Raw genomic sequence first — 27,331 nt, forward strand, 5'->3', positions numbered from 1 at the left:
TGATTGAGTATTACATTCCTCTCCCAATTAATTATCCACTAACTTCCTAACTTGGGCAGAGCATCATGCTGACAGCTGGGTACAAAATGGCCAGCATGATTTACATGCAAGTGCCTCATTTTTAGCAGGTATGCCAGCCCTTTTTACTTTTGCTGTTTTGAGGATAGGGTGAGTCTTGTATTTTTGCTCACACTAGCGTGGTCTGAGATCAATTTACAAACTTGCTAACTTTTTGCCTAGGATAATTCTGAACTATGACCTGTTCTATCTTTACCCCCTGAGTAGCTGAGATTATATGTGAAAGCCACCAAACTGGGCCTACCTAAAGTCCTTTAAAGAGACTTTTTGACTGAATTACCGTGCTCAACTTTGTGAACTGTTTCCTCACTATTTTACCCTAAAGTACAAGTACGATAGTTCTTTACAGTGAATATAGCATCTGGAATACAGGAACAAGGTTTCTTCTTAATATGTTCTGTAGTGTATAATGTTATGTTTTACTTTAGTTTGTATAGCAAATAATACTTTAGAATCTGCTTTTCTCCTGTGTTCCTTGGAAATAGAATAGCATATTTAAGGCTACTCAGAAATTGGATAGTTTGAAATGTCAAATGAACTGGGACCAGCAGGCATTGGAGGCCTGGCTGGAGGAGTCAGCTCACAAAGACAGCGATGCCCTCACTCTACAGAAGTACGCGCAACAAGATGATAACAAGATTAGGGTAAGAAACTGCACATTGTTTTCTATGAATCTATAGAAAAATCATCTTTTTAAACCAAAAATTATTCTTACTGATTTTTTAAAGCAGTAATTATTAACTTTGTAAAATTAACTTATTAAAGCAGCAGGTGGGGGTCTGGAGTGCCTTTGAAAATCCATTCAAACCAGGTACCTTCTTTATAGAAAAAAATGGCTGTACTCAAATAGACACAAAATTGCTAACATTGATCAAGAGGCATTGTACTCCACAAATAGACATGCTGGATGGGAACTTCTTTGTCCAAGTACTTGAAGATAAAAAGAAGAAGAAACTTTGCTGAATTGATTGTTCGGATCCACTGAGGCATTTTGACCAATTAGGGATGTGTGTAACTCCAGGTTAAAAATATTCTGATTTAGATGGATGCTTGAAAGTATTTCAAATTCACATTTTGTACTAGAACTATGCTTTGGTATTAAGCTATTTGTTTCAAGTATGGTTTGAATATTATATGTAGTTTTTTTGCTAATTAGGGGCTGGAGTATTGATTGATATGTTATTATAGCCATCAATAAAAATCTGTTTATATCTGGTAATACTAATAAAGTTACTGTCATAAAACATGCCACTTCTAGTTGATTGAATACAAGTATACTATTTTAAGTATTTTCAAATAAATTTTAATTTAATCTCCTTTTTTTGGAAAGCATTAGCAGTCACTTTAGGAACAAATTAATTTACATGAAACTGCAAGCATGTCAGTCCCTCGGGGTTAAAAGATAAATTATATTATTTATAGTTATTTTAGATAGAAAATAAATGCTTATATAGAATAATAATGTTTAGATATGCTACCTAGCAGCTTTTAAGTTAATAAACTGATGATAATAAATATTTTCTAATTTCGCCATAGGTACTGACCCTGAAATTAGAAAGACTAACTTTGGAATGTCATCAAAAAAGAAAGATTCTTGACAATGAACTTACAGAGACTTTAAGTGCTCAGGTTGGTTTAGTGTAGATTTTTATTTCTTAATCTTGAAGGAACTGTTGCAAATCACTAAATTAACAGATGTTATTTGCTTTCCATTTGACAGTTACAATTGGATAAAGCAGCACAAGATTTTCGTAAGATTCACAGTGAAAGACAAGAACTCATTAAACAATGGGAGAACACAATAGAGCAGATGCAGAAGAGGGATGGGGACATAGACAAATGTGCCTTGGTAAAATAGTTTGGTTCTTGAAATGTTCAGCTGTATTTGTGTTTTGTCTATTTAAGTCATTATTTCAAATGTAAATCATGCTGTCATTTGCAAATCATTTTTTGGAAACAGAATCGAATAGTTTTGATAAATGTTTTTCAGAGCTGAATCGAAAGTCACATTTAGTAATGCAACTTTCTGAAGATTATCTACTTATGAAGATTATCTACTTAATACTTATTAGTTATTACAATTCCCAGAGACTGGATCCTCCCAAATCTGAATTATGGAACAAATATTACAAGTGAAACTGATGCCCTCACTTACACACGGTTGCCATAATGCCTTAGATTTACTCAATGTGCTATTTTGAAGTAAGTCACACAGGTGACAGGAGAGGAGAGTCAGAAAAAATCCCTAGCCTATCATGGTGTCCCATTTTTGAAGTGATACAATGATACCAAAGCTCAGGGAGAGGCCAGTGGCAACACAGACCTAGTATTCTCACTTGTTAAATTCAGGCATAATTGAGGAGAATATTTTGGGGAGATCATTAAGGAGTTAAATCTTAGGGACTAAAAGTGAGACCATTAGGAGGAGGTGAGTAAGGAGAAGAAATTGAGGAGGAAATAAAAAAACAAGATAAGATGTTTGATTCTGAATCTCCTCCATTTTGAAAAGGCAAGCAGCAAAGGCGACTAGGAATGTAAAATTCTGAGAGTTTAGAAATCTGGATATGATTTGCTTGTTTAAATTTCTGTAAGAAACCAATGTCGTACTGACAAAATGGCTTGTCCCCATGCCTCATACAACCACGATTACTATATGGTCTTCTTAATTCTCAATATCTATTGATACTGACATCTGTTTCTTAACTTCATATTTCGTTCGTACATGAAGTCCTGACTGTGTTTCTATGTGAATCAGATTTTCATAGGACAGCTTTGCCCTCTGCATTTGCACTGAAAAACTGAGGCAACTTGTTGATTTGACAGAAAGCAAAACTAGTAGTTATCTGTCATAGCCATAAAGGTTCATTTTTATGGATTTTCAAAATTACATTTCCTTGTGTCTGCATGGCCCTAGAGACTAGTCAACATGCTAAGAAATGGTTTCTTTAGGCAAAGGGTTGCTTCTAAGGGTTGAACAACTGTCCTTTGAAGATGAAAAGAAAAAAAAGAGAAAGTGCAACTACCCAGACCTTGCCTACTTGTCTTGATTTCTGTGGCACAATGATTCCCATACTGTGACATCACTGAACCCAAACTTGAGGAGAAATAGAAAAATCAGTTTTTGTGAGTCAATGAGAGTGACCTCATACCATCAGAGGAGTTCAACTCTGTAGGAAGAGTAAAAATTTTCTCTCTCCTTTAAGGGTTGCTAGGTAGTAATAATCTAAAACTGATTAATAGAAGAAAAGTCTCTGCCTATTATTTACACCTATAGAGGGAATCCTCACAAGAAAAAGGAAGACTCAAAGAAGCAGTTAGGCTAAGTGCTACTGGGGTTGAACCTAGGGACAACTATGGGAAGTAGCTAAGAAAAGGAAGGGTTTGTTTGTCCAAATCTCTCTCGACCGTGACTCACTGGCTCTGGTGACAAAAATATCAAAATTCCTCGTGGTTCAGGGGACACCCCTCAGAATATAGGAGTTTTATCTTTTGTTTCCAGAAAAAGAGAGAGAGAGAGAGAGAGAGAGAGAGAGAGAGAGAGAGAGAGAGAGAGAGACACAAGGAAGATTAGTGTATCCTTCTTGGGTTTTGCTATTTTTTTAGGGCTTTAAATTCAAAATGGTCACTATCCTGAAGGGGACACATTTGGGGATGGTGTAGTTTAGTCCTCTGCTGCTGAGACTGCTCTTTTGTCTCTCTTCTTCCAAAATGGCACCTACCTTTTCAGTGCCTGTATGGCAGGACTGAGCCCCCCATGCAATCCTGAAACAATGTTGGGAAAAGGAATAATATTTTTCTAATGTACTCTTATTCTAGTGTAGAAATGTTAGAATATTAGTTATAAGTATCATCTATATGAAACATTAACCATGAATTGCAGTGTTAAAATATGAATTTAGTCGGGTGCTGGTGGCTCATGCCAGCAGCTACTCAGGAGGCTGAGATCTCAAGATAGCAGTTTGAAGTCAACAGGGCAGGAAAAGTCACAGGACTTTAAACTCCAGTTAGTCACTTAGAAACCTGAAGTGGAGCTATGGCTCAAAGTAGTAGAATACCCTTGAGCAAAAATCCTCAGGGACAGTACCCAGGCCCCGAGTTAAGCCCCAGGATAAGAAAGAAAGAAAACGAAGGAAGGAACAATGGAAGGAAGGAGTGAAAGGTAAAGTAGATATTAAAGCAGCTGTCAAAGTGGCAGAAAAATCAATATGATATAGAACTGGAGAATAACAATTTTAATTATTTAAATTTGTGAGGCTTCAATGTCCCTTTGGCTGAATAAGCAGCATTCTTTTTTAAAATTTAATTTTATTGTCAAGGTGATGTTCAGAGGGGTTACAGTTACATATATAAGATAGTGATTACATTTCTTGTCAAAATTATTACCTCCTCCCTCATTTTTCTCCCACCTTCCCTCCCTCTAGCATCCCTAAGTTGTACAGTTCAATTCCAACATATTCTCTTGTGAGTATCACTGTTGCATTGGTTTGCCCTTTGTCTCACCATTTGTTGTTCCCCTTCCCTTCCCTAATTCAGATAAACATATATACAATACCTAGGGTATCAAAATCAAATACAGTGACAACAGGGGGTAAACCATAGGAAATAAAAAAAATGAAAGAAAAAAGAAATACCTTCACATAATACATTAAAAACAACAACAATGGGGCTGGAGATGTGGCCTAGTGGCAAGAGTGCTTGCCTCCTATACATGAGGCCCTGGGTTAAATTCCCCAGCACCACATATACAGAAAATGGCCAGAAGTGGCGCTGTGGCTCAGGTAGCAGAGCGCTAGCCTTGAGCAAAAAGAAGCCAGCGACAGTGCTCAGGCCCTGAGTCCAAGCCCCAGGACTGGCCAAAAAACCCCAAAAAAAACCCAACAACAATGCAAAACCTTTTGTTTTCATCTTTTCATTTTGCTTAGCATCATCTTAGATGATCAACATATAGTAATCTTTTAAGCAATTTATAGTGTCTTAAATACATTATATCTCAGATATATATTTATTTGATATATCTGTATATGTGATATTACATGCAACTTTACAACAATTTACTGATTTCAGAACATCTTAAGTCTCCTCCAGTTTCCTAGAATTAGTTATTTGGTAGTTAGTTATTTGGTAGGATCCTATTTAGGAAAACTTAAAAGCAGTATGGTTTAGGTTAATTTCTCCTTGTAATTAACCAATTCTCTTGCCACCAGAGGAGTCAATTGTACAAACCTCATCTAACCTTTTCATTTCCCATTTGTAAACTCTGTGTTCCATAGTCCTTACGAATTGCCTCTGAAGGGCTGGAGATGTAGCTCAGTGTGGACTGTTTGCCTAGCACACACAGGCTCCCGAGTTTGATCCTCAGCACCACAAAAAGAAAAAAGAAGGAACGAAAGTTGGCTCTCTTTAACAAGACATTTGAATTTTTGACAGTTTTGTCCTAAGTCATACCGTTCCAGCCTGTATATTCTCCTTCCCCCCTGCCGCCCTGTGCTTTAACCACATCCAAATAAACATGTCTATTCATTCTTGTAGTTCCGACTTTCATAGTACCTCAACTGTCTAGGAACTTCTCTTGGGTAGATTTCATCACCTCTTTGTATCAAAAAATACTTGGTCTATATTTCAGCTACAATACTTTGTCATTTTAATTATTATATCTTTATAAATAAGACCAGAAAAAAGCCTATGTGAAGATATCACTATTGAAACCAGTAATTAAAATGCAATTGCTTTTTTGAGATGGGGTCTTAAAATATAGCCCAAGATAGCCTCAAATTCAAAATCCTCTTGCCTCAGCCTCATGTGTACTGGGATTGAAGGCATGGACCACCACACCTAGTAAATACTACATTCAAAAGATGAAAAATATGATTCTGAACAATATTGGGAGATTTTCATTGAAATCCAAATCTTTATATGACAGATAACTCTATTACATTTTAGGGGGCCTTACACTTCATACATATAAGCTAAATTGTTTGTTTCAGTACTTTAGCAAAGTTTCAGATAGATAAAAACGAATACAGAGACCTTTAACAATATGAGTTTATACATCTTGGCATACAGTATATTAATATTTTGTATTTATTCCTTTAATAGTCTGTCTTTAAAACTTTTCTTAAAAATGTTTTGCCTAATGAATACTGAACATACATTGAACATAATGGAAAGATAAAAAACTAAATTTCTTTCAGATTTGTCACATTAAAGTATTTAAATGAGCACATGTGTTTCAATCCTAGGCATTAGCAAAGGTAAAAGAGAAAATACGAGAAAAAGAAAATGTGGTTAAACAAAAGATCAAGTTTTTAGAGAATGAGATTGGGAATAACATAGAGTATGAGAAAAGAATTTCTGCTGCTGACCGTAAAGTTTTAAAATGTAGAACAGAGTACCAGCATCATGAAACAAGCAGAACTCAGCTGAAGGATGAGGTATGTCCATCACAAAGACTGGTTTGTATGTTTGTCCTGATACCACAATAGCCATGGCATGATGCCTTTCCTTTGACTAAAGAACTCTCTTTTAGTTCATTTTTGTTGTAATTCCCTGTTCTGGAGTTTTCAGGTTGATCCAGTGAGCCCCAGATGCTGGGGTTGCATACAGGAGCCCCCTTGGATTGTGCAGTGTCCAGCACTTGTGCCGGATATGGTGTCCTGTGAGGGACTCAATCCTTCCTCTCTCTCTCTCTCTCTCTCTCTCTCTCTCTCTCTCTCTCTCTCTTTCCCTCCCTCCCTCCCTCCCTCCCTCCCTCCCTCCTTCCCTCCCTCCCTTATTCTTCCTTCCTTCCTTCATTGCCAGTCCTGGGGCTTGGGCACTGGCCCTGAGTTTCTTTTGCTCAAGGCTAGCACTCTACCACTTGAGCCACAGTGCCATTTCTGGCTTTTTCTGTTTATATGGAGCTAAGGAATCGAACCCAGGGCTTCGTGCATGCTAGGCAAGCACTCTACCACTAAGCCACATTCCCAGCCCACTACCCATCTATGTTTTTTGTTTGTTTGTTTTGGCTTTAGAGTTTCTTTATTGGAGTTTCAATTGGAGCTAGTACTGACCAGAGGTAAGCAGGTACTTACAAAGGAAGCAAGCAGGTTCTTTTTTGGGGGGCTGGGTTAAATAGTTTCAAACGTAAGTAGTTTGCACAGTTTCAAAAGGTCTTCTTGTGCCCACTCATCCTGATCTTGTACTTGGTACTGTCATCATCTGCAGTGTTCCAACCTTTATAGGGATGAAGGACTTTCAATGCTTGTGTTCTCGAGAAAGCACAAGGGTGGAGAAGAAACACATCCATCCAATGGATGGTTAACCCTGTAGTGTCATCTCAGATAAAACATTTCCCAAATGACTGCCATGTGCAGAGCATAATAAAGTCTTAACTGAAAGGTTTTGTCCTTTTTGTTTTGTTTTTGATCAGTCCTGGGGCTTGAACTCTGTGCATAGGTTCTGTCCCTGATCTGTTTTTGCTCAGGGCTAGCTCTCTACCACTTGAGCCACAGCACCACTTCTGACTTTTTCTGAGTAGTTTATTGGCGATAGAGTCTCATGGACTTTATTGCCTGGGCTGGCTTCGAACTGTGATCCTCCTATCTCAGCCTCCTGAGAAGGTAGGATTACAGGTGTGAGCCACCGCACCTAGCCCACTTGTTGTTATTCATGCTCAACAACTAAGCCACACCTCAAGTTCTGGCTTCTTTTCTGGTTAATTGAAGATAAGTGTCTCACCAATTTGTATTATCTAGTCTGGCTTTGAACCTGGGTCCTCAGATTTCAGTTTCCTGAGTAGCTAGGGTTATAGCAGACACAATGCCTTTAGTGGATAGCAGGTTAAAGGTCTGGAGCTTGCTTTTTGTTCCCTGGAGGTGTTCCCTACCTGTTTCAGTTAACAATACCAAGGGGTTTTGTTTTTCAGTAAGTCAGAATTCTAACATTGTGCCAATGGCTGACACTGGTAAGACTTGTAGCTCCACCAGAAAACCGGTGCTGTGGCTCAAAGTGACTACCCATCTATCTTCATGGGAAATCATAATGGCAAACCAACAGTCAAATAGTACTATGAGTGATCACTCTCAGTGTCTTCAGAGTATTCTTTTTTTTTTTTTTTTTTTGGCTAGTCCTGGGCCTTGGACTCAGGGCCTGAGCACTGTCCCTGGCTTCTCTTTGCTCAAGGCTAGCACTCTGCCACTTGCGCCACAGCGCCATTTCTGGCTGTTTTCTATATATGTGGTGCTGGGGAATCGAACCCAGGGCTTCATGTATACAAAGCAAGCACTCTTGCCACTAGGCCATATTCCCAGCCCATCTTCAGGGTATTCTATGAGCAAATGTGATTTCTACTTTTTCTGAAAGGTACCATGTAATCGAGTTTGTTTTCTCACTTTGGTAAGGGACAGTATTTCAGGTGGCTAGTAAGGTAATGTGATAAAACACCTTGCAACAAAACAAGAAGACAAATCTGTCTTGTTCTTTGGTGGAGATCCGTGTCAATTAAGCTATTCCATAGAATATCCCCTTGGCAATAAAGGGATCTTTTTGAAATGTCTGTTTTGGAGGTCACAATTACCTGAACTTACCACTATGAAGGTAGACACTCAGAACATTATAAACCATTTCATTCTATTTATACTCCTTATATGTTTTCCCTCTGATAGAGTGTTTAATTTCTATTTTTAGTATAGGATCTGAAGAATAGATAATTTAAATTGTATGTCACTATTGATAGATCATTCTTTAAGCTTCTAGAACTTAAACTAGATGCAGATAAAAAACCACAGTGATTGATGGATTCATTCTACTTATTGAGATATATTATGTACCATAATCTATGCTTTTACAGTATACACTTCAGTAGTTGTTAGTAGGTGTGTGTAGTTGTGGAAACATCACCACTACCTAATATTAGAATGCTTTTCATCTCCTTTCCAAATTCCATGTTAGCCACTCTCAGTCTATCCTTCTTCCAACCCGGATAATCTACTAGCCCACTTTCTGTCTCTACAGTTTGGACTAATCTGAACATTTCATATGAATTAAATCATGTACTCTGTAGCATTTGTGTCCTTGAGCATGGTATTTTCAAGCTTCATCTAGGTTATAGCATGTGCTTTATTTTTTTTAATGAAGGATAATATTCCATTATGAATGTACCTCATTGTTTATGCATTTGTCTGTGGATTAATAGTTAATAGTTTCAACTTTTTGAAGTATTTTGAGCAGTATCACAGAGAATATTCAAAGCTTTATATGGAAAGGAATTATTTTTGTTGCTGTTTTTGTTCAACTAGGGCTTAAACTCAAGGCCTCATGTTTGCTAGGCTTGCTTGCTTATGGATAGAACTCTATCCCCTAAACCATACATTCAGCACAGTGGGATCTTTATTTTTGTAGGTTTTTTGGGAGATGGGGTTTTGTGGACTTTCCTGCCTGGGATGGCCTCAGACTCCTGAGTAGCTAGAATTGGAGACTCCTGAGTAGGTGTGAGCCAGGGTCCCCCAGCTATTTCAGAAGTATTTTTACCACTAGTATATTCAAGTCTCAATCTTATGTTGGGGTAGTTATTTCTTCATTCTCTTCAATAATGGCAAAATTTCTTTAAAAAATATAGCTCTCCGGCTGGGAATATGGCCTAGTGGTAAAGTGCTCGCCTCGTAGACATGAAGCCCTGGGTTCGATTCCTCAGCACCACATATATAGAAAAAGCCAGAAATGGCATTATGGCTCAAGTGGTAGAGTGCTAGCCTTGAGCAAAAAGAAGCTAGGGACAGTACTCAGGCCCTGAGTCCAAGCCCCAGCACTGGAATATATATATATACTAGCTTTATTGAGGGTATTACTGACAAATAAAATTATATATATATATATATATTCAGCTGTAAAATGTGAAGTCTGACACACACACACGCACATGATGTAACATGATTATCATAAAACAATCATGATCACCACACAGTACTACTTTTCAGTGGTAAGAATATTGGAAATCTATTCTTTAGGACATAAGAATAAAGGTGGACTGTCTTGGGGAGGGGCATTAACAGGAAGGGAGGTAGGTGGGGTGCGGGGAGGAGGAATATCCCAGAGGTGAATGTGATCGAACTGTACACAAAGACAGCATAATGAAACCCACTAAAACATGTTTGAGAAGGTGGAAGGGTAAGGGAGGGGGCCTGAGGGATTATAAAAGAAGGAACTTGCAGGCATTTCTGGAAATATGACAGTGAAACCCTCTTGTACAATTGGTGTATATTATTCATTCTCTTAACCAATTTCAGGTATGCAATTGCTGTTAAACATGTTGTACTTTAGATTTGGGGAACTTATTTGTTTTGTAACTAAGATTTATATATACATTTTGATGATTATCCCTTCTCTAGTAATCACCATTCTGTTGTTAATGGGACTTGATCTTTTTTAAAAAACTCATATTCCACATCTAAGTGAAATCATGCATCATTTGTATTTCTGTCTAACTTATTTCAAGTAATGTAATGCCTTCAAGTTTATCCATGTTATTGCAAATGGAAGGCATATTTTCTTTTGAAAGGCTTTTATTTTCCATTGTTTCCATTATGTAGGTATGAACATTGCATTTTCTTTATCCATTTGTATGTTTGTGAACACTTGGGTGGTTTCCCTGTCATGGCTGTCATGAATGGTGTTGTAAAGAACACGGAAGTGCAGATATTTCTTTGACATACAATTTTATTTCCTTGGAGTATATACTTAGAAGCAGGACTACTGGAATATGTGGTTCTATTTTTCATATTTTGTGGCCCCTCCATACTGCTTTTCATACTGACTATATACTTTACATTCCGGCCAGCACAATCCATGGATTCCATTTTCTCTGTAACTTTGCCAGCACTTAGTTTTGGCTTTTTGATAATTGCTGTCTTAACGTATGTATGGTTATCATTTGATTTACATTTCCCAGATGGTTAGTGATTTTTTTCATATCTCTGCAGTCCATTTAGTCTATTTAGGTTTTTATTCATTTTAAATTGTTATTTTTGTTTTTGCTGCTATGAGTTACATGAATTTTTATGAATTTTGGAGATTGACTACTTACCAGATATATGGCTTGCAAATAATTTTTGAGGGTTGCTTTTGTGTTTTGGCAGCTATGTTAATTGTAACAAATATTAGGCTTTCTTATAATGTTTTTCCATATGTATGTGATGTATTTTGGGTCTGTTTGACTGCATTAATCTCTTCCTGCCTCCTCTTGCTGACTACCTTTCTTTTCCCAAATAATCTACTTTCAGGCTTTTTAAGGATTCCACGTGTGAGAGAAGCCATTGTGTTCCTGAGTCTAGCTTATACTTCCTTTGTCCATTATCAGATGAGGGGCACCAAGTTTTTGATTACATATTTGGCTGTTATGAATAGTGCCACCATAAATATGTGTAACTGTCTTTAGTATACTGACTTAGATTCCTTTGAGTTTATCCCCAAACGTGTGTGACTGAGTCACAGGTAGTTTTCTTCTTATTTCTTTGAGGAACCTCCATACTGATTTCCTTGATGGCTAGACTAAAATCCATCCCTCCCTATAGTGTATGAGGATTCCTTTTCCTTTAGTCCTTGTCAGCGTTTGTGGCTGTTTGTTTCTTGATAATTGTTATGCAGATCTGGGTGAGATCAAATTTCATTGTCATCATGATACTTTTTCTTTAAGGCTAAGGTTGTTGTTGGATGTGTGTGTGTGTGTGTGTGTGTGTGTGTGTGTGTGTGTGTGTGTGTGCCTGTCCTGGGGCCTGAACTCAGGTCCTGGGTGCTGGCCCGGAGCTTTATTGCTCACTCTACCACTTGAGCACTTGAGCTATAGTTCTACTTCCTGAACATTTTTTATGTACTTGCCATTTGTACTTCTTCTTTTGAGACCTATCACTTGCCCATGTGTTGATTGGATTATTGGTCCCTTTGCTGTTAAATGTTTGAGTTATTTATATATTCTTGATAGTAATCCTTTTTCAAAGGAATGTAATAGCTACAAAGGTTTTCTCCCATTCCATAGGCCATCTCTTCATTCTGGTAATTGTTTCCTTTAATGTGCAGAAGCTTTGTAATTTCCTTTAGTCCCGATGGTTAAAATTTGCTGCTATTTTCTGAGCTCTTGGGGCCCTCTTCAGAAAGTAGTTACTTATTCCTAGATCTTGGAGTATTTTCACTGTGTTTTTCTATTGTAGTTTTGAAGTTTCAAGTTTCACATTAAGGACTTTGATCCAATTTGAGTTGATTTTTAAGCAGTTTTCTGCTTGTAGATATCCAGTTTACCCAACACCACTTGTCAAGAAGGCTGTCTTTTTTCCAACATATATTTCTGACACCTATATTCAGAATCAAGTGGCTGTAGTTGTGTGCATTTATTTCTGAGCCCTCTATTCTGTTTCACTGGTCTATGTGTCTGTCTGTCAGTGCCATACTGTTTTTCTTATTCTGTCTGTGTAGTGTAATTTAAAGTCAGTTACCTCTAGTATTGCTCTTTCTTGTTCAGAATTTCTCTGGGGTCTTTTGAATGTCCATATGAACTTTAGTATTATATTTTTTTCTATTTCTGTGAAAAATGATATTGGAATTTAATGGGGTTTGAATTGGATCTGCAGATAACTTTTACTACTTGGACATCTGGATATTCTGTCAATTTTGAACATGGGAGGTCAGTTATCCAATTTCTTCAACATATAGTTTCATTATAGAGTTATTTTACTTTCTTTTATTAGATTTATTTCAATGTAATTTTTTTATGCCATTGTGAATGCAGTTGTTCTTTCTCAGCATTCTCATTATTGGTAAAAAGAAAAGCTACAAAATCAGTATGTTATTTTTGTGTGTGTGTGTTGTATATGCCGGTCATGGGGCTTGACCTCAAGGCCTGAGTGCTGTCCCAGAGCTTTTTGTTTTTGGAGGTTAATGCACTGCCTCAGATCCACTGGCTTTTGGTAGTTAATTGGAGATAAGAGTCTCAGTGACTTTCCTGCCCCAGCTGGCTTCAAACACCGATCCTCAAATCTCAGCTTTCTGAGTAGCTAGGATTACAGATGTGAACTGCCAGTGCCCAGCAATATGTTGACTTTATGTTATCTGCAAGTAAGGATAACTTGATTTCTTCCCTTTTGGTATGTATTCCTTTTATTTTTCTTGCCTTATTTCTCTGGTTGAGAATTAAAACTCTATCCTGTCCCATTCCTGATTTTAGAGGCAATGCTTTCAGCTTTTCCCCACTCAGTATAATGGAGGCTAAAAGTGTGCCATATTATCTGGAGGTTTGTTCCATTTCTAGTTTCTTTAGAGTTATTATCATTAAGAAATGCTGGATTCTGTCAGGGTTTTTTTTTCCTGCACTTTTTCAGTTGAGCTACTGGGAGTTTTCACATCCTTATTTATCAAGGATGAACTGATTTATGGATTGCATGCAAGGTTGGTTTTTTTTGGCCAGTCCTGGGCCTTGGACTCAGGGCCTGAGCACCATCCCTGGCTTCTTCCCGCTCAAGGCTAGCACTCTGCCACTTGAGCCACTACGCCCCTTCTGGCCGTTTTCCATATATGTGGTGCTGGGGAATCAAACCCAGGGCTTCATGTGTAGGAGGCAAGCACTCTTGCCACTAGGCCATAGTCCCAGCCCTGCATGCAAGGTTTTATTGAGAAGCATCTACAAACTTCTCCCTTCATTTTAAAGATGTGTTACTTCACTGAGTTAATAATGTTTGAATCTTTCCTACTTTTCATTTCTTTGCTGTGCTAGTGAGATTTATTTTCTCAAGTTCTTATGCTTGTGCTCATTTTTCTCTCTCATCTTTGTTTAAATATTTTTTTTTTTGCAATACTGGCTTAGCAGTCGTGAATTCTTTTTTTTTTTTTTTTAATGCTTCTCTTGGAAAATCTTTATTTTTCCTTCTGTTTTAAAGGATAAGCTTACTGAAAATAGTAGTGTTGGATGACCATTATTTTGATTGAAATAAATCAACACATGCCCTCCTGGCCTTTAGGATTCTGCTAAAATGTTTGCTTGCTTTATTTATTTATTTATTTATTTTTTATTCTCAAAATGATGTACAGAGAGGTTACAGTTTCATACGTTAGGCCTTGGGTACATTTCTTGTAATGTTTGTTTCCTCCTCCCTCTTTCCCCCCTCCCCCCTCCCCAGGATGCTTTATTTTGATGGGTTTTTCTTGTGAATAGCTTGGTGTTTTTCTCTCTTGCAGGTTTCAGTATTCTTTCTGTTGTTATATATTCTTCGTGTTTTAAGAATCATATAGCATGTAGGTGTTCTTTTCTGCCTTTGTTTACCTGAGGTTTTTAGTGCCCCATGTATGTGGTTGTCCATTTCTCTCCTTACATTTGGGAAATTTTCTGGAATAATTTTTATCAAATAAGTTTTCTGTGGCTTTAGTCCACATTTCTCTCCCAGCATCTCTACTGCAGATTCATAGGTTTGATCTCTTAACCATGACCCAGAGATCTTAGATGTAGTGGCCATGGTTGTTTATTTCTTCTTTTTTAAAAATTGATGACTGAATGCAGTCATTCCTCAACCTGAATCTCAATTCCTGATATTCTTTCTTCTGCCTAACTTTGTTTACGGGTGATATTTTTAATTAGTTTTAAAATGGGGTTTATTGAGCTTTTTGTTTCCTGATTTCCCTCTTGGTTCTTTTTTCTCCCCTGACTATCTCCTTTGGATGAATTTCTCATCTGAGTTGCTTAATTTTGCATCCAGGTCTTGAATTTACTTCCTTACGTTTGACTTTTGAAATTTTGCATTTCTCTGAAAATTAATGATGTTACATACCTTCTCATTATCCTGTTGCCCATTTGACACCTTCTCTAGAAAAGTGTTCTGTCCATTTTAAACTTGCATTATCGATATTTTTTCTACTGAGCTATATAAGTTTCTTAAAAGTTTGAGTGATTAACCCCTTAGTAGATATGTCGTTTGAAATACTTTTTCCAACTCTATTGGCTTCCTTTTTATTTTGCTGTATGTTTCCTTTCTTCTTTATTTTGAGGAGTCTTGATTGTTGTATTTTGACTTTGCTTTTGCTTTTGTTGTCTGTATTTTTTATGTCAAATCCAAAAAGGCTGTTACTAAAACTATTGTCAGGGATGTTTTTCCCTATGATTTCTTCCAGGAGTTTTGTGGTGTTAAGTATTATATTAAGTCTTTAATCCATTTTGAATTGATTTTTCTGTTTGTTCATATCTTATTATTTTGCATGTAGGTATCCAGTTTCCTCATCATCTTCTATGGAAGAGTCTATTCTTTGCCTGTTGTTAATTCTGCATGCCTTTTGCAAAAAGTAGTTGACCCTATGTTTTTGGATTTATTTATGGTCTGTCTATTCTGTCCCAGTGGTATATATGCTGGCTTTTATGCAAGTGAATTGATTACTGTAGCTTTTTTTTTTTTTTTGGCCAGTCCTGGGCCTTGGTCTCAGGGCCTGAGCACTGTCCCTGGCTTCTTTTTTTAGCTCAAGGCTAGCACTCTGCCACTTGAGCCACAGCGCCACTTCTGGCCATTTTCTGTATATGTGGTGCTGGGGAATCGAACCCAGGGCCTCATGTATACGAGGCAAGCTCTCTCACCACTAGGCCATATTCCCAGCCCCTGATTACTGTAGTTTTATAATACAGTTAGGAAGTGTGATTATCTTTTTTTTTTCTTGGTCAAGATTGCTTTGGCTATTTGGGGTCTATGTAGGATTTTTTTTTCCTACTTCTGAGAAGAATGAAATTGAGATTTTGATAGGGCTGTTTTGAATCTATATATATAGCTGACAGGACCAACATTTTAGCAGAATCATTTCATGAAATAGGATTTCTTCTCATTTACTTGTGTTATCTGTAATTTCTTTTATCAAAATTTTATAGTTATCAGTTTATATATTTTTTATCACATTGGTTAAACTTAGTCCTAAATATTCGACTATTTTTGTCTTTCTTGTAAGGTAGACTTAAAAAAATTTCTTTTTCAGATGACACATTGTTAATGTATGAAAATAGATGTTTTATAAGTTTTTTGACCCCTGCATTTCTTTTCTTTTTCACAAGATCCTAAATTATAACAAATATTCTTATTTTTGTTCTAGAAGTTCATGGGGTTTGAGCTCAGGTTAGGCAAGCACTTGAGCTGCTCTTCCCTCCCCCCACAACCCACCATAGGTTTCATGAAATTTCTTAATCAAGGTGACAATTCATGTCTTAAGGCTTTGTCTCAACAATTTGGATTAACTGTAAATCATGTACTAGGAGGAGAATGCTGTAGTTAGGAGAATGAAGTGTTTGACTCTCTTGAAAATTTTCATGTCCTGCAGTACTTATGATTTTCTTGAGCATATTTTTTTTCATATATTTATCAACCTATCTTACAAAAAATGTTTATTCCCCGGTCCCAGAGTTTGAACTTAGTGTTTTCCACTTGCTTGGCAAGTGCACTACCATTTAAGTCACATGCCCAGTCAGTTCATTGTGAATCTTCCCGTGCACATCTAGTGACATTGAACACTTCTGAATTATTTCCAACACACGTATGTGTAGGTCTTTACAGTTTGTTGGCATTGTAAAACAAAGCCGTTTAAAATAATTAGGAACATCTATAAAGATATATGTCAACTGTAAAAAGTTACTGTTTTATGGATGTGATGCCCACTTTAAGTTTCAGAATAAAAATGTTCAGAAATGCAATTGATTTTTAAGATAGAGAATAAATATGTAATTTTTGTCTATTAACTAATAACTAGCTGGATTCTTTAAAAGCCACCGTGGGTAGAACATCCAGTGAGTTAGAAGCTCTGAGAAAACATTCTTCTAAAATAAAGAAAGACATTCAGGAAGAAACAGCAAGGTAAGAGAAAAACTATTTAAATTTCTGTTTGTTCTATTCTGGGTTTGAACTCAGAGCCTTGGGTTCTTTCTTGACTTTCTCTACTCAAGGCTCGTACTCTATCACTTGAGCCACACTTCCACTTCTGGCTTTTTGATGGCTAATTGGAAATAGGAGTTTTGTGGACTTTCCTGACTAGGAAAGTTTGGAATTATATCCTCAGATTGCAACCTCCTTAGTAGCTAGGATGACAGGCACGAAGCTTATTTACTAAACAATTAACATTAGTCTTGGGATTTATTTATTTATTCATTCATTCACTGACTCATTCATTTATTCATTCATTCATTCGTCCATTTATTTATTTATTTATTTATTTATTTATTTATTTATTTATTTATTTACTCATTCATTCATTCATTTTGCTGGTCCCAGGGCTTGAATTCTGGGCCTGGGTGCTGCCCTGAGCTCTTTTTGTTCAAAGCTAGTGCTCTTCCACTCAATCCATAGTGCCACTTACAGATTTTTTTGTTATTAATTGGAGGTAAGAGTCTCATGGACTTTTGTGCGTGGGCTGGCTTTGAACCACAATCCTCAGATCACTAGGATTATAGGTGTGAGCCACCAGCGCCCAGCGCATTAGACTTTCTTAAATAAACTTAACTTTGTTAAAACCTTGTTTATAATTTGTGCTGCTACATTAATAAACCTAAAATTTTCCTAGCATTTTTGTTCACACGAAGTCTCAAGAGCATTGTTTTAGGGCCCATGAGATAATTAAAATGTTAACAGCAAAAGAAGTTTTCAAATTATATAAAGGATTTTAAGAATAAGCTTCCTTTGCTTGCATTAAATGCTTTCTATCTTTTCTTCATATTTCTGTTTAGGTTACATAAAATAAAAAACCATAATCAGATTGTGAAAAAAAAATTAAGTATGATAACTGAGAAAAGCATGACTGTAGAAGAGAAAGCTACCAATTTGGAAGATATGCTAAAGGAAGAGGAAAAAAGTGTAAAGGTAAAGTTTCATTAAAAAGATCCATAGTACACTTACCAAGAGTGAATTAGACTTTTGGGGTTCAAAGACAAGAAAGTCTTAGGAGAGTCTCTGCAGCTTGGTTAGGATTTAACTTTGAAGTATCCTTTGCTTCCCCCCTGTCTTTTGCTTTCCAATGCCTACTTGTGCCCATGGTCCTGTACCCCTGTGTCTGCTGATACATTGCATTCATATCTCGATGGAGGTGCCTTTGCTCTGTAACTGGTTTTCACTTGATTTATCACTTTGTTGTGTTTATGATCAAATTCCCCTCATGGGCCACATTACTTATACATCATCATCACCTAACCTCCCATTACCCTCTTGTAATCTTGCAGTTATTTTTGCAAATGAACTCTAAAATACACCCCTTCAATCACTTTCCCCTTCTGGTCCTCCCATCTGTGGTGTGTCCCTCTTATGAAAGCAGTTCGTGAGGAACTGGGAAGGTTGTCTCAGTGTTTCTGCTTTGTGAACTTCCGAGTGACCATGAAGTGTCTCATGACACTGCAGGCACTACCTACTTCTTACTCTGTTGTGAGGGGCAGAGGAGAGCAGAAAATGGCAGCGAAGCTCTAGATATTTTATTTAAAATATGCATTCATTCGTATTTGGGTAAAATCCAGTTTCTTCAGTGTGTTATAAATATTCCTCAGTAATGAAATCAAGCAACACTGAGTTAAGTAGCATTTGAGACATTAGTATTTTAAAGTTGTATGTTTTCTTTCCCTAAGAGCATGGGAATATTCTATGGGAATAGTGTAGGATTGAAAATTACAAGAAATCTGTGGCATTCATATGAAATAGACCTTTTGATCACATAGAAATGAAAACATTCTTACATTTGTTTGAAGATATTAGTGGATAGCAAGTACATTAATGGGAACTAGTGGGGCTTTGTTCATTATCTTTGTTTTCATTGCTGGTGGGTTTTGTTAGTTTAAAAGAAACTCAGCTCTGTCTTTTTGTTTTGTTTTGTTTTGAGATACACTCACTGATATTTACTACCCAGAGCCAACTTTGAAACTCTGCCGAGCAATCTTTTAGAAGGTCTTAAACCCAATGGAAGTTGCCAGTTACGTTAACAAATGCAGGGAGTATTGAGTGTTTCTTGCCTTGTGAAGATTTAAGTATGTCAGCCAGAGATTTGTCTCATATGGAGATTCAAAGGGAAGCATACTTACCAGAGGGCTTGGAAGATCCATGTAAAACCCACAATACATGAGCACTGAGGTCAAGAGAAGGCTACCTGTGAGAGGAGCAGCAGAACAGCAGGGAGAGGCCGCCTAGAGCACGCTGTGGCTGATGGGCTGCATCATGAATAGGATAGGCTCCAGTAGCTCACAGGAGCCAACAGTTACATTTTCAGGAATTTTGTATATTGGGTGCTACAGTCAGCTTCCGGTGAAATGAACTGACTCCAAAACAAATGTAATACATACTCAGAATTTGTTACTTCCAAGTTATTCAAACAATTTGCTCCTAAGATGAAAGTTAATGACATTGCTTATATGGATGTCGGAAATACCACATGACGGACTGATTCTGTGTATCTCCTCCTAACGGTGCATTTAGAGAATTACTGTTAGTAGGTTGAATGTGGCCATTGTGGAATATTTCCATAATGGAAACCTATTCTCTCCCTGACCTCCCATCCAGTGGAGACCTGGCTAGTTAAGCACCCTGATGCTCATCAGTTGGTAGTGCCTAAAAAGAAAGTAGATTACACGATGTGATGCTCTCCCTCCCCCAGATTTTACCCTGAAGATTGTTGTGAGCTTTGTAAATTGACAAGCTGTGTATCTCCAGTGGATTTTATTTCTAAGGAAATTAATAAAGAGGCCTATTTCTGAGGCTGGGGAAATGTGGGGTGGAATTAAGGTTACAGGTCAGAGTGTGGGATTGTGGAATAGAAAACTATTAATCTAGCCCACCAGGATGGACAATATAAGAAACACTGGAAATTGGTTGGAATTATGGGATAGGGTTTTTGATCTTAAGGGCTCAAATGTTGGTGAGAGGGTCTCAAGTTTGTTTTGGAGTTCCTAAATTATAATGTTCATGTAAATAAAACATTTTAAGGTATTCTAATTGCATTCACCACTGTAATTCTGATTTTCAGGAAGTGGAAGTTCAATTGAGCATAGTAAAAGATGTGTTGTTTAAGAAAGTTCAGGAGCTCCAGGCTGAGACAATGAAGGAAAAAGCGACTGTGTCAGAAATTGAAGGAACCCGGTCCTCTCTGAAGCATCTGAACAACCAGTTACATCGACGGGACTTTGAAACCTTGAAGCAGCAAGAAATTATGTACAGTCAGGTATGTGGCACTCTTGTGAATTCTTTCCATGCTGATTTGTTGTTGTTGTGATGATTAAGATACCGCAGCACAGAGTCGGGTGTGGTGGGACACACCTGTAATCTCAGCACTCAAGAGAATCTTAAATCTGAGGCCAGCTTAGGGTAAGGTCAAGGTCAGTTTGGACCCTGTCTCAGTAAACAACAAACAGAAACCCCAAGATGCTCCAATATCTTAAGAAAAATATTCTAAATAATTTTTTGGAACAATAAGTAGATGCTGAATGTCAGATCTCACTCATATTAGGTCACTAGAAGGTCAAAGGGACGTAAAAGCTACTACCCCCTCCCCCACAGTCGCAGATAAATAGGCAAAAGGAAAAAGCTCTGGTGAGAACAGGCCATGTTCATAGGAACATGGGGTGGCTGAGCCCAGACTGAAGCAAAAGGTTGGGAGATAGGCCACCTTGAAAAACTGGACTCTGATTCTCACTTACACAAATGTATGTGCTCCATAGCTAACTCCTCAGGTCACAAGGGAAAGTACTTTTTGATGTTTCTATATTTGGATACATATATTAATGTATATACTTATATCCATGTTAATTTCTTTTTTTTGCCAGTCCTGGGGCTTGGACTCAGGGCGAGCACTGTCCTGGCTTCTTTTTGCTCAAGGCTAGCACTCTGCCACTTGAGCCACAGCGCCACTTCTGGCCATTTTCCGTATATGTGGTGCTGGGGAATCGAACCCAGGGCCTCATGTATATGAGGCAGGCACTCTTGCCACTAGGCCATATCCCCAGCCCCATAGATTTTTTTTTTTTTTTTTTTTTTTTTTTTTGCCAATCCTGGGCCTTGGACTCAGGGCCTGAGCACTGTCCCTGGCTTCTTTTTTTTTTGCTCAAGGCTAGCACTCTGCCACTTGAGCCACAGCGTCCCTTCTGGCCGTTTTCTGTATACGTGGTGCTAGGGAACCGAATCTAGGACTTCATGTATGGGAGGCAAGCTCTCTTGCCACTAGGCCATATCCTCAGCCCCCCATGTTAATTTCTTAATGTCCTATTTATCTATACCCGAATTTGCATACCTAACATATTCTTAGTTTCTCCACATAGCCTTTGATGGCTATCTGGTATTTCTTGCATCTGATATGAAATGTCCCCTCATTCCACTGGATTCCTGAGGCTCTGGGAGGATTTGGTTGTATGTTCAGATGGTTTCTGTGTCACTCTCATGTACTCTGATCACTGAAGAATGGTTGTTGTTCCCCTTCGAATGAGAAGAATTTTATCCTGGATTAGTGAAGCACCAAAGTAACTTCAGTAAATAATGCCTCAGCTAAAGTAAAGGAAGTATTTACTGGGTTGTATATATAGAGATGTCTTTAATTACTTATGTCCCCTCACTAACCTCTTTTTAAAAAACTGTTAACAGGATTTTTACATTCAGCAAGTGGAACGGAGAATGTCACGGTTAAAGGGAGATATTAATACAGAAGAGAAACAAATCCTTGAAGCAAAAATTGTTGAACTGAAGAAAGCACTGGAAGAGAAGCAATCTGAATGTACCCTTTTGGACACACAGATCAAGAAGCTTCACGTAACTTAGCCAAAAGCCTTTCTAGATTTTCAATATCCTATTTACTAGTTATTTTCTTTTAAGTTAATATGTCCCTAAGATGTAATTTCCAAGTCACCCTACCGAATACCCTAACAAATACTATCAGAATCTAATGTTCCCACCAATTAAGCATCTTACTCCACGTTAAATGTTGCATTACCTGCCTCTAATATTTTATTTCACTTAATCCTTAAAACTGTCTTGCAGCATTCACATGTATATCATGGATGTATATATATGTATCACTGTATTAATATAATATACAGCACACTTATTGAATATGTATACACATTATATAAATATACATATATTATTCTGTTTACAGATTACATAACTTCCTGGAGTATGTAGCTAGCCCAAAGAGAGGTTATGTTTGATTTGTGATCCACTTGACTTAAATACTCTTAAAGGGACTCTATGGGGAACACTGATAATTTCTAGTTTTCTGCCATAACAAATAACCTGAGGCTCTTTCCCATTGAAATGTCAGCTGAGAGAAGCTACTGTTTATGTGTTGTCTGTTGTCAGCTAATTAGTTAAAATATTTCAAATTACTTCACTTAGTAAGATGAGGATGTTATTTAACTGTAGGATTTTGTTTTAAGACTTGAACAGGCTGGGAACTTCAAAAAAATAATTATTATTTATTGTCAAAGTGATGTACAGAGGGGTTACAGTTTCATACGTAAAGCCATGGGTACATTTCTTGTAATATTTGTTACCTCCTCCCTCATTCTCCCTTCCCTCTCCCCCCCATGAGTTGTTCAGTTGGTTTACACCAAATGGTTTTGCAAGTATTGCTTTTGGAGTCATTTGTCTTTTTATCCATTGTCTCTCAATTTTGATATTCCCTTTCACTTCCATAGTTCTAATACCAGTCTATACAGTATCCAGGGTACTTAGATGGTACTTAGATGAGATACAGTGATAGCGCGGGCACAACCACAGGAAGGGGATACAAGAGAATCAACAAAACAAGAAGCTACAGTTTTAGATGGCATGTTGAAAGTAATTACAATATAACAGCCATTTCCATAACATGGAGTTCATTTCACTTAGCATCATCTTATGTGTTCATAAGGGCATAGCTATTCCATTGTGTATATGTACCACATTTTCCTGATCCATTCGTCTACTGAGGGGCATCTGGGTTGGTTCCATATTCTAGCTATGACAAATTGTGCTGCGATGAACATTGTTGTGCTGGTGGCTTTACTGTGTTCTTGTTTGTGGCCTTTTGGGTAGATGCCCAAAAGTGGGGCTGTTGGGTCATAGAGGAGCTCTATGTTTAGCCTTCTGAGGAGTCTCCATAAGGCTGGGAACTCTATAAGGTTTAAATGCTTACATATTTCCAGTGGGAAGGACTGGTGATGACTGTCCCCTAGTGGTTGTAGTTAGAATTGCCATTCATTACTTAAGGGCTGTCAAAGGTAACATTTTGGTTTGGAATAGTTCATGCCTTCATAAAATATTGATGCAATGTTGTCATGGTTTAGTGGAAAATGACACTAGCTTTGGGACTGGATAGAACACGTTCTGAATTTTCACTATGGATATTTAACTTTCCTGTGCTCTAGTACACTCATTTATTAATCAGAAAAGAAGATACCTAATATTATTTTAGAGCATTTAGGAAAACTTGAAGTGGTATATTATCTTAGCTCAGTGCTTTCAATAGATATGCAACAATAAGCATTGTTTCAATTACTTGGTATACTATATTACAAGAGCATTATGCTATAAAACAGGAGAAGAGTTTTTGTATGTGAGCATGCTTCTTGTGTGTTGTCAGGATGGTGTGTGCATTGTGGTGTGGGGACACCGCTGACTCCTCCTCTTCTAACCCCCATGACACTGTCTCCATTATCCAGCAAGCTAGTACCTAGGCCTATTCCAACTCTGCCTTTAATAGACACGAGAAATACAATGTGTTTTTTTTTAAATTAAAGCTAGTTAATGTAATGAAGATTTGCTCTTCTCAATAGTAATATTTTATTATAGGGTCATTCTGTATGCCCTTTCCCTTTGCACTTCAGCTCTTGTTTTACAGAAACTCAGTTCTTCAATTCTTTTGTTCCAAATGTAGTTTTCTGACATCACACTTTTATGCCAATCATTTTACTTTTCTTACTGTTTAGCTACTGCAAGGAGGAGGGAAGAGATGGTGGAGATGGGGTCCAGAGACCCTTCTGTTTTGCACAATCTGGGCCTTGGGTAAAATCTAACAGTGGACTCTAGAATGGCAGCAATGGGCCATGTACAGCTATCAGCTATCCATGTACTTTTCACTAGAGGCATTAACAAGATGGTAGAGAATTAAAGTATTTGGTTATTAAATGCTGGCATAAAAAGGAAAACCAATAATATGAGAAATAATTATAAATATGGGAACCAATTTAATATATCTTCATTTTAGTATGTACCTTACGTGGTTATTTAAAACAAACTTTCATGTAGCCTTTGTCTTCTTACAGAATGACCTTTACTTTATCAAGAAGTTAAACAGTAAAAATTGTGAAGAAAAACAGATTTTCATGAACAAAATAAGTGAACTAACACTTTTCATCGACAGATCAGACAAAGAACTTAAAAAAGCCAAAGATTTTAAAGAGGTGAAATAAACTTGCTTGCATAATTTTAAAAGTGGTGTGTTTCCATGCTAACTGTAGAAAAACTTAAAACATAGCAAATAATGAGTAAGAAAATAAGCCATTCTACTTAAAGCGTTAAGGTCTATTATTTCCTTCTGGTCTTTTAATCAAAACTGGCTTCATCTGTTGAATTAACAGATATTTAATGTATTATGCATGCTTTCTAAACATTAACTGTTATTTTAAAAATAAGTCTTAAGAGACTTTCTTTGAGTACTTTGCATGAAGTTAGCATAGTTTAAGCAATTTCTGTTCGTAGATTTCCAGTGTTTCCACGGTGCTGTTGTACATTATTATGTGCAATGCCTATATGTCATTGTACAGTGCAGTTCTATATGGGCAATTATGACTCAAAACTGAAATACTCCTAAGTGTCTCAAAATGATTTCTAAATCAAATTACCCTCTTGAGGGTTCAATCCATAACTCCTACCAGGCATGTGCAAATGATTCTGTTTTCTTTACCACCACTAAGAATATTTACATTTATAAAATTGTTGCCAATTTGATGTGTCACATATCCCATTATTTTAGTCTGCATTTTACAAACATAAAGCAATTATACAGGTGTTTATGAGTGCAATGGATCACGATCAGTGTCACCTCTTCCATCATTCTTCCCCATCTTTCCTATCCCATTCCTACCCACAAGCTATGCAGTTCAATTATTTACACAGTGTACATTAAATATAACGACTATATTTGTTCACTCTTCCTCCACTCCTCACTTCTCCTTGCCCCATCCCCCCAAAACTCTCTTAGCACTCAATTGGTGATTGAATTGTTTTAAAATAAAAGTGAATTTAAATGTTATTTTATAAGATTTATTTTAGAGCTGGGCAATGGTCGTAGCTACTCAGGAGGCTGAGATCTGAGGATCGAGGTTCAAAGCCAGCCTGGGCAGGAAAATCCGTGAGAGTCTTATCTCCAATTAATAACCAGAAAACCGGAAGTGGCACTGTGACTCAAGTGGTAGAGTGCCAGCCTTGAGCTGAAGAGCTCAGGGACAGTACCCAGGTCCAGAGTTGAAACCCCATGACAAAATATATATATATTTATTTATTTATTTATTTATTTTAGAGGATTTAGTATGTTTTCTGGGTATTGAAAGTTTCAACTTTTAGGAATGAGTCTTCTTTTTTTTAAGTAATACTGAATTTGAAATTGAATTATTAAACATTATTTGAAATAACCATAATTCCTCTTTTATTATAAAGAAAAGTTAGAATCATGACTTTGAACACCTTAAGACCCTTGTTAATATCTGAGTCAATGGTTACATTTTAAAAAGATGCCTTTTCAGGTTTGACTTTTTGTGTATGTGTGCTTGAACTCAGGGCCTGGGCACTATCCCTTAGCTTTTTCCTTTAAGGCTGGTGCTCTACTACTTAAGCGACAACTAAACTTCTGGCTTTTTTTTTTTTTTGGTGGTTAGCTAGATAAGAGTCTCGTGGACTTTTCTTCCTGGGCTGTCTTTGAATCATGATCTTCAGAGCTCAGCCTCCTAAGTAGCTAGGATTACAGGTGCAAGCCACCAACAAGTGGCTAAGTTTGATTTTTATAGCAATACAAAAATACTTTGGTATAAAAGTAAATATTCCATTATTTGAAAATTGTGTTATGTCAATAGGAATTGATGATAGAGGACAGTCTTTTAAAACTGGAGGTTAAACGCACTCGAGAACTGCTTCACAGTAAGGCTGAAGAAATTGTTTCACTGGAAAAGAGAAAAAAGCAATTATGTACGGCCATGGAAGAGCGAAGTGAAGAAATTAAGGTGCATAAAACCATGCTGGCCTCCCAGATACGGTGTGTGGATCATGAGCGGCAGATCATAAGGTAATTGTGAAGATTTTGAAACATGACTACTGTTGAGCTTCGCTCTATCCCCCCATCCACGTGGGAGGGGGTCCTGGGCTTGTCTGTCTGTTCTGTGTGGGATCCATTCTCGCCCTCTCACGTCTCCTGGCCAGTAGAGATTAATCCCGGAAGCGGGGTCCCAATGTAGCCTCGGTTCGCATGTGGTTGTGTGACCCCATGCCTGCCAGCGCGTGGGAGTCCCGGAGAAAGCCTCTGGGGTGTTCTGATTTATTCAAATGAGGAGCCAACAGATATACCCCAAAGGCGGGCACAGGAGAGGGGCCACTGGTTGGCCACAAGGGCTGTCCCTCAAGTGATGTCAGGGGACTTCCTTTATGGGCGGAGACCACAGGCCCCTAAGGACTGGGTTCTGGGGTCCTCGGCCATCAGACACGTGCTTGTGCCCAGGGGTGGGGGGGATTCTCTTCCTGTCGAAGGCGGAAGTGGACAGGCTAACGCCAGCTGTTCCTCTTAAAGGCACAGCTGTCCCCAACAGACTACGAACTGGGAAAATGAAACATGAGGGCGAAGTGAAGCAGAGCTGACCCCTCCTCTGCTCCCCAAATGCCCAGCTCTTTCTTATTCATGTGCCAGGGCTTTCCCTAATAACATGGTGGTTAAGGTGGATTGGAGCCATTTGTGTAGGCTTTCTTCTCTCTTTCCTTTGACTAATCCTGTGATCTTTGGAGCCTGCGTTTTACTGTAAGATCACTAATTTGCTTGGAGTTCATTTTTGTGTATGGCTGAGGCCTAATAATGTGATTTTCCTTGCATCTACCTAACGTCACTCTTACTGAGACATTTTCCCATAGAAGTAGTCAACAGCTTCACCAAACCGCTAGTTCACCTACAGATTCTGATTTTCTAGATATTTTTTCATATTAAATTTGAATTTCATAGTTATGCTTCTTTCTTCCAACTATACTTCTTTTTCTTCTACACTCTACTTGCTAGGACCTCTAGTTCAGTTCTGAAT

General features: G+C 37.7%; 1 protein-coding gene across 1 annotated transcript in view; it reads left to right on the plus strand.

Annotated features, from left to right (window-relative positions):
* Ccdc39 (coiled-coil domain containing 39) overlaps positions 1–27,331 on the plus strand; it is a 51,304-nt gene that overhangs the window by 9,565 nt on the left and 14,408 nt on the right. Inside the window, exons 4-13 of the mRNA XM_048347058.1 lie at positions 564–722; positions 1,615–1,707; positions 1,799–1,927; positions 6,318–6,509; positions 16,810–16,913; positions 17,780–17,912; positions 20,053–20,247; positions 21,660–21,824; positions 24,320–24,457; positions 26,126–26,334. Of these exons, the coding sequence (XP_048203015.1) occupies positions 564–722; positions 1,615–1,707; positions 1,799–1,927; positions 6,318–6,509; positions 16,810–16,913; positions 17,780–17,912; positions 20,053–20,247; positions 21,660–21,824; positions 24,320–24,457; positions 26,126–26,334 (1,517 nt within the window). The remainder of the gene's footprint in view (positions 1–563; positions 723–1,614; positions 1,708–1,798; positions 1,928–6,317; positions 6,510–16,809; positions 16,914–17,779; positions 17,913–20,052; positions 20,248–21,659; positions 21,825–24,319; positions 24,458–26,125; positions 26,335–27,331) is intronic.

This window comes from Perognathus longimembris, chromosome 5, assembly GCF_023159225.1.
Source record: "Perognathus longimembris pacificus isolate PPM17 chromosome 5, ASM2315922v1, whole genome shotgun sequence".
Classification (NCBI taxonomy): Eukaryota; Metazoa; Chordata; class Mammalia; order Rodentia; family Heteromyidae; genus Perognathus; species Perognathus longimembris.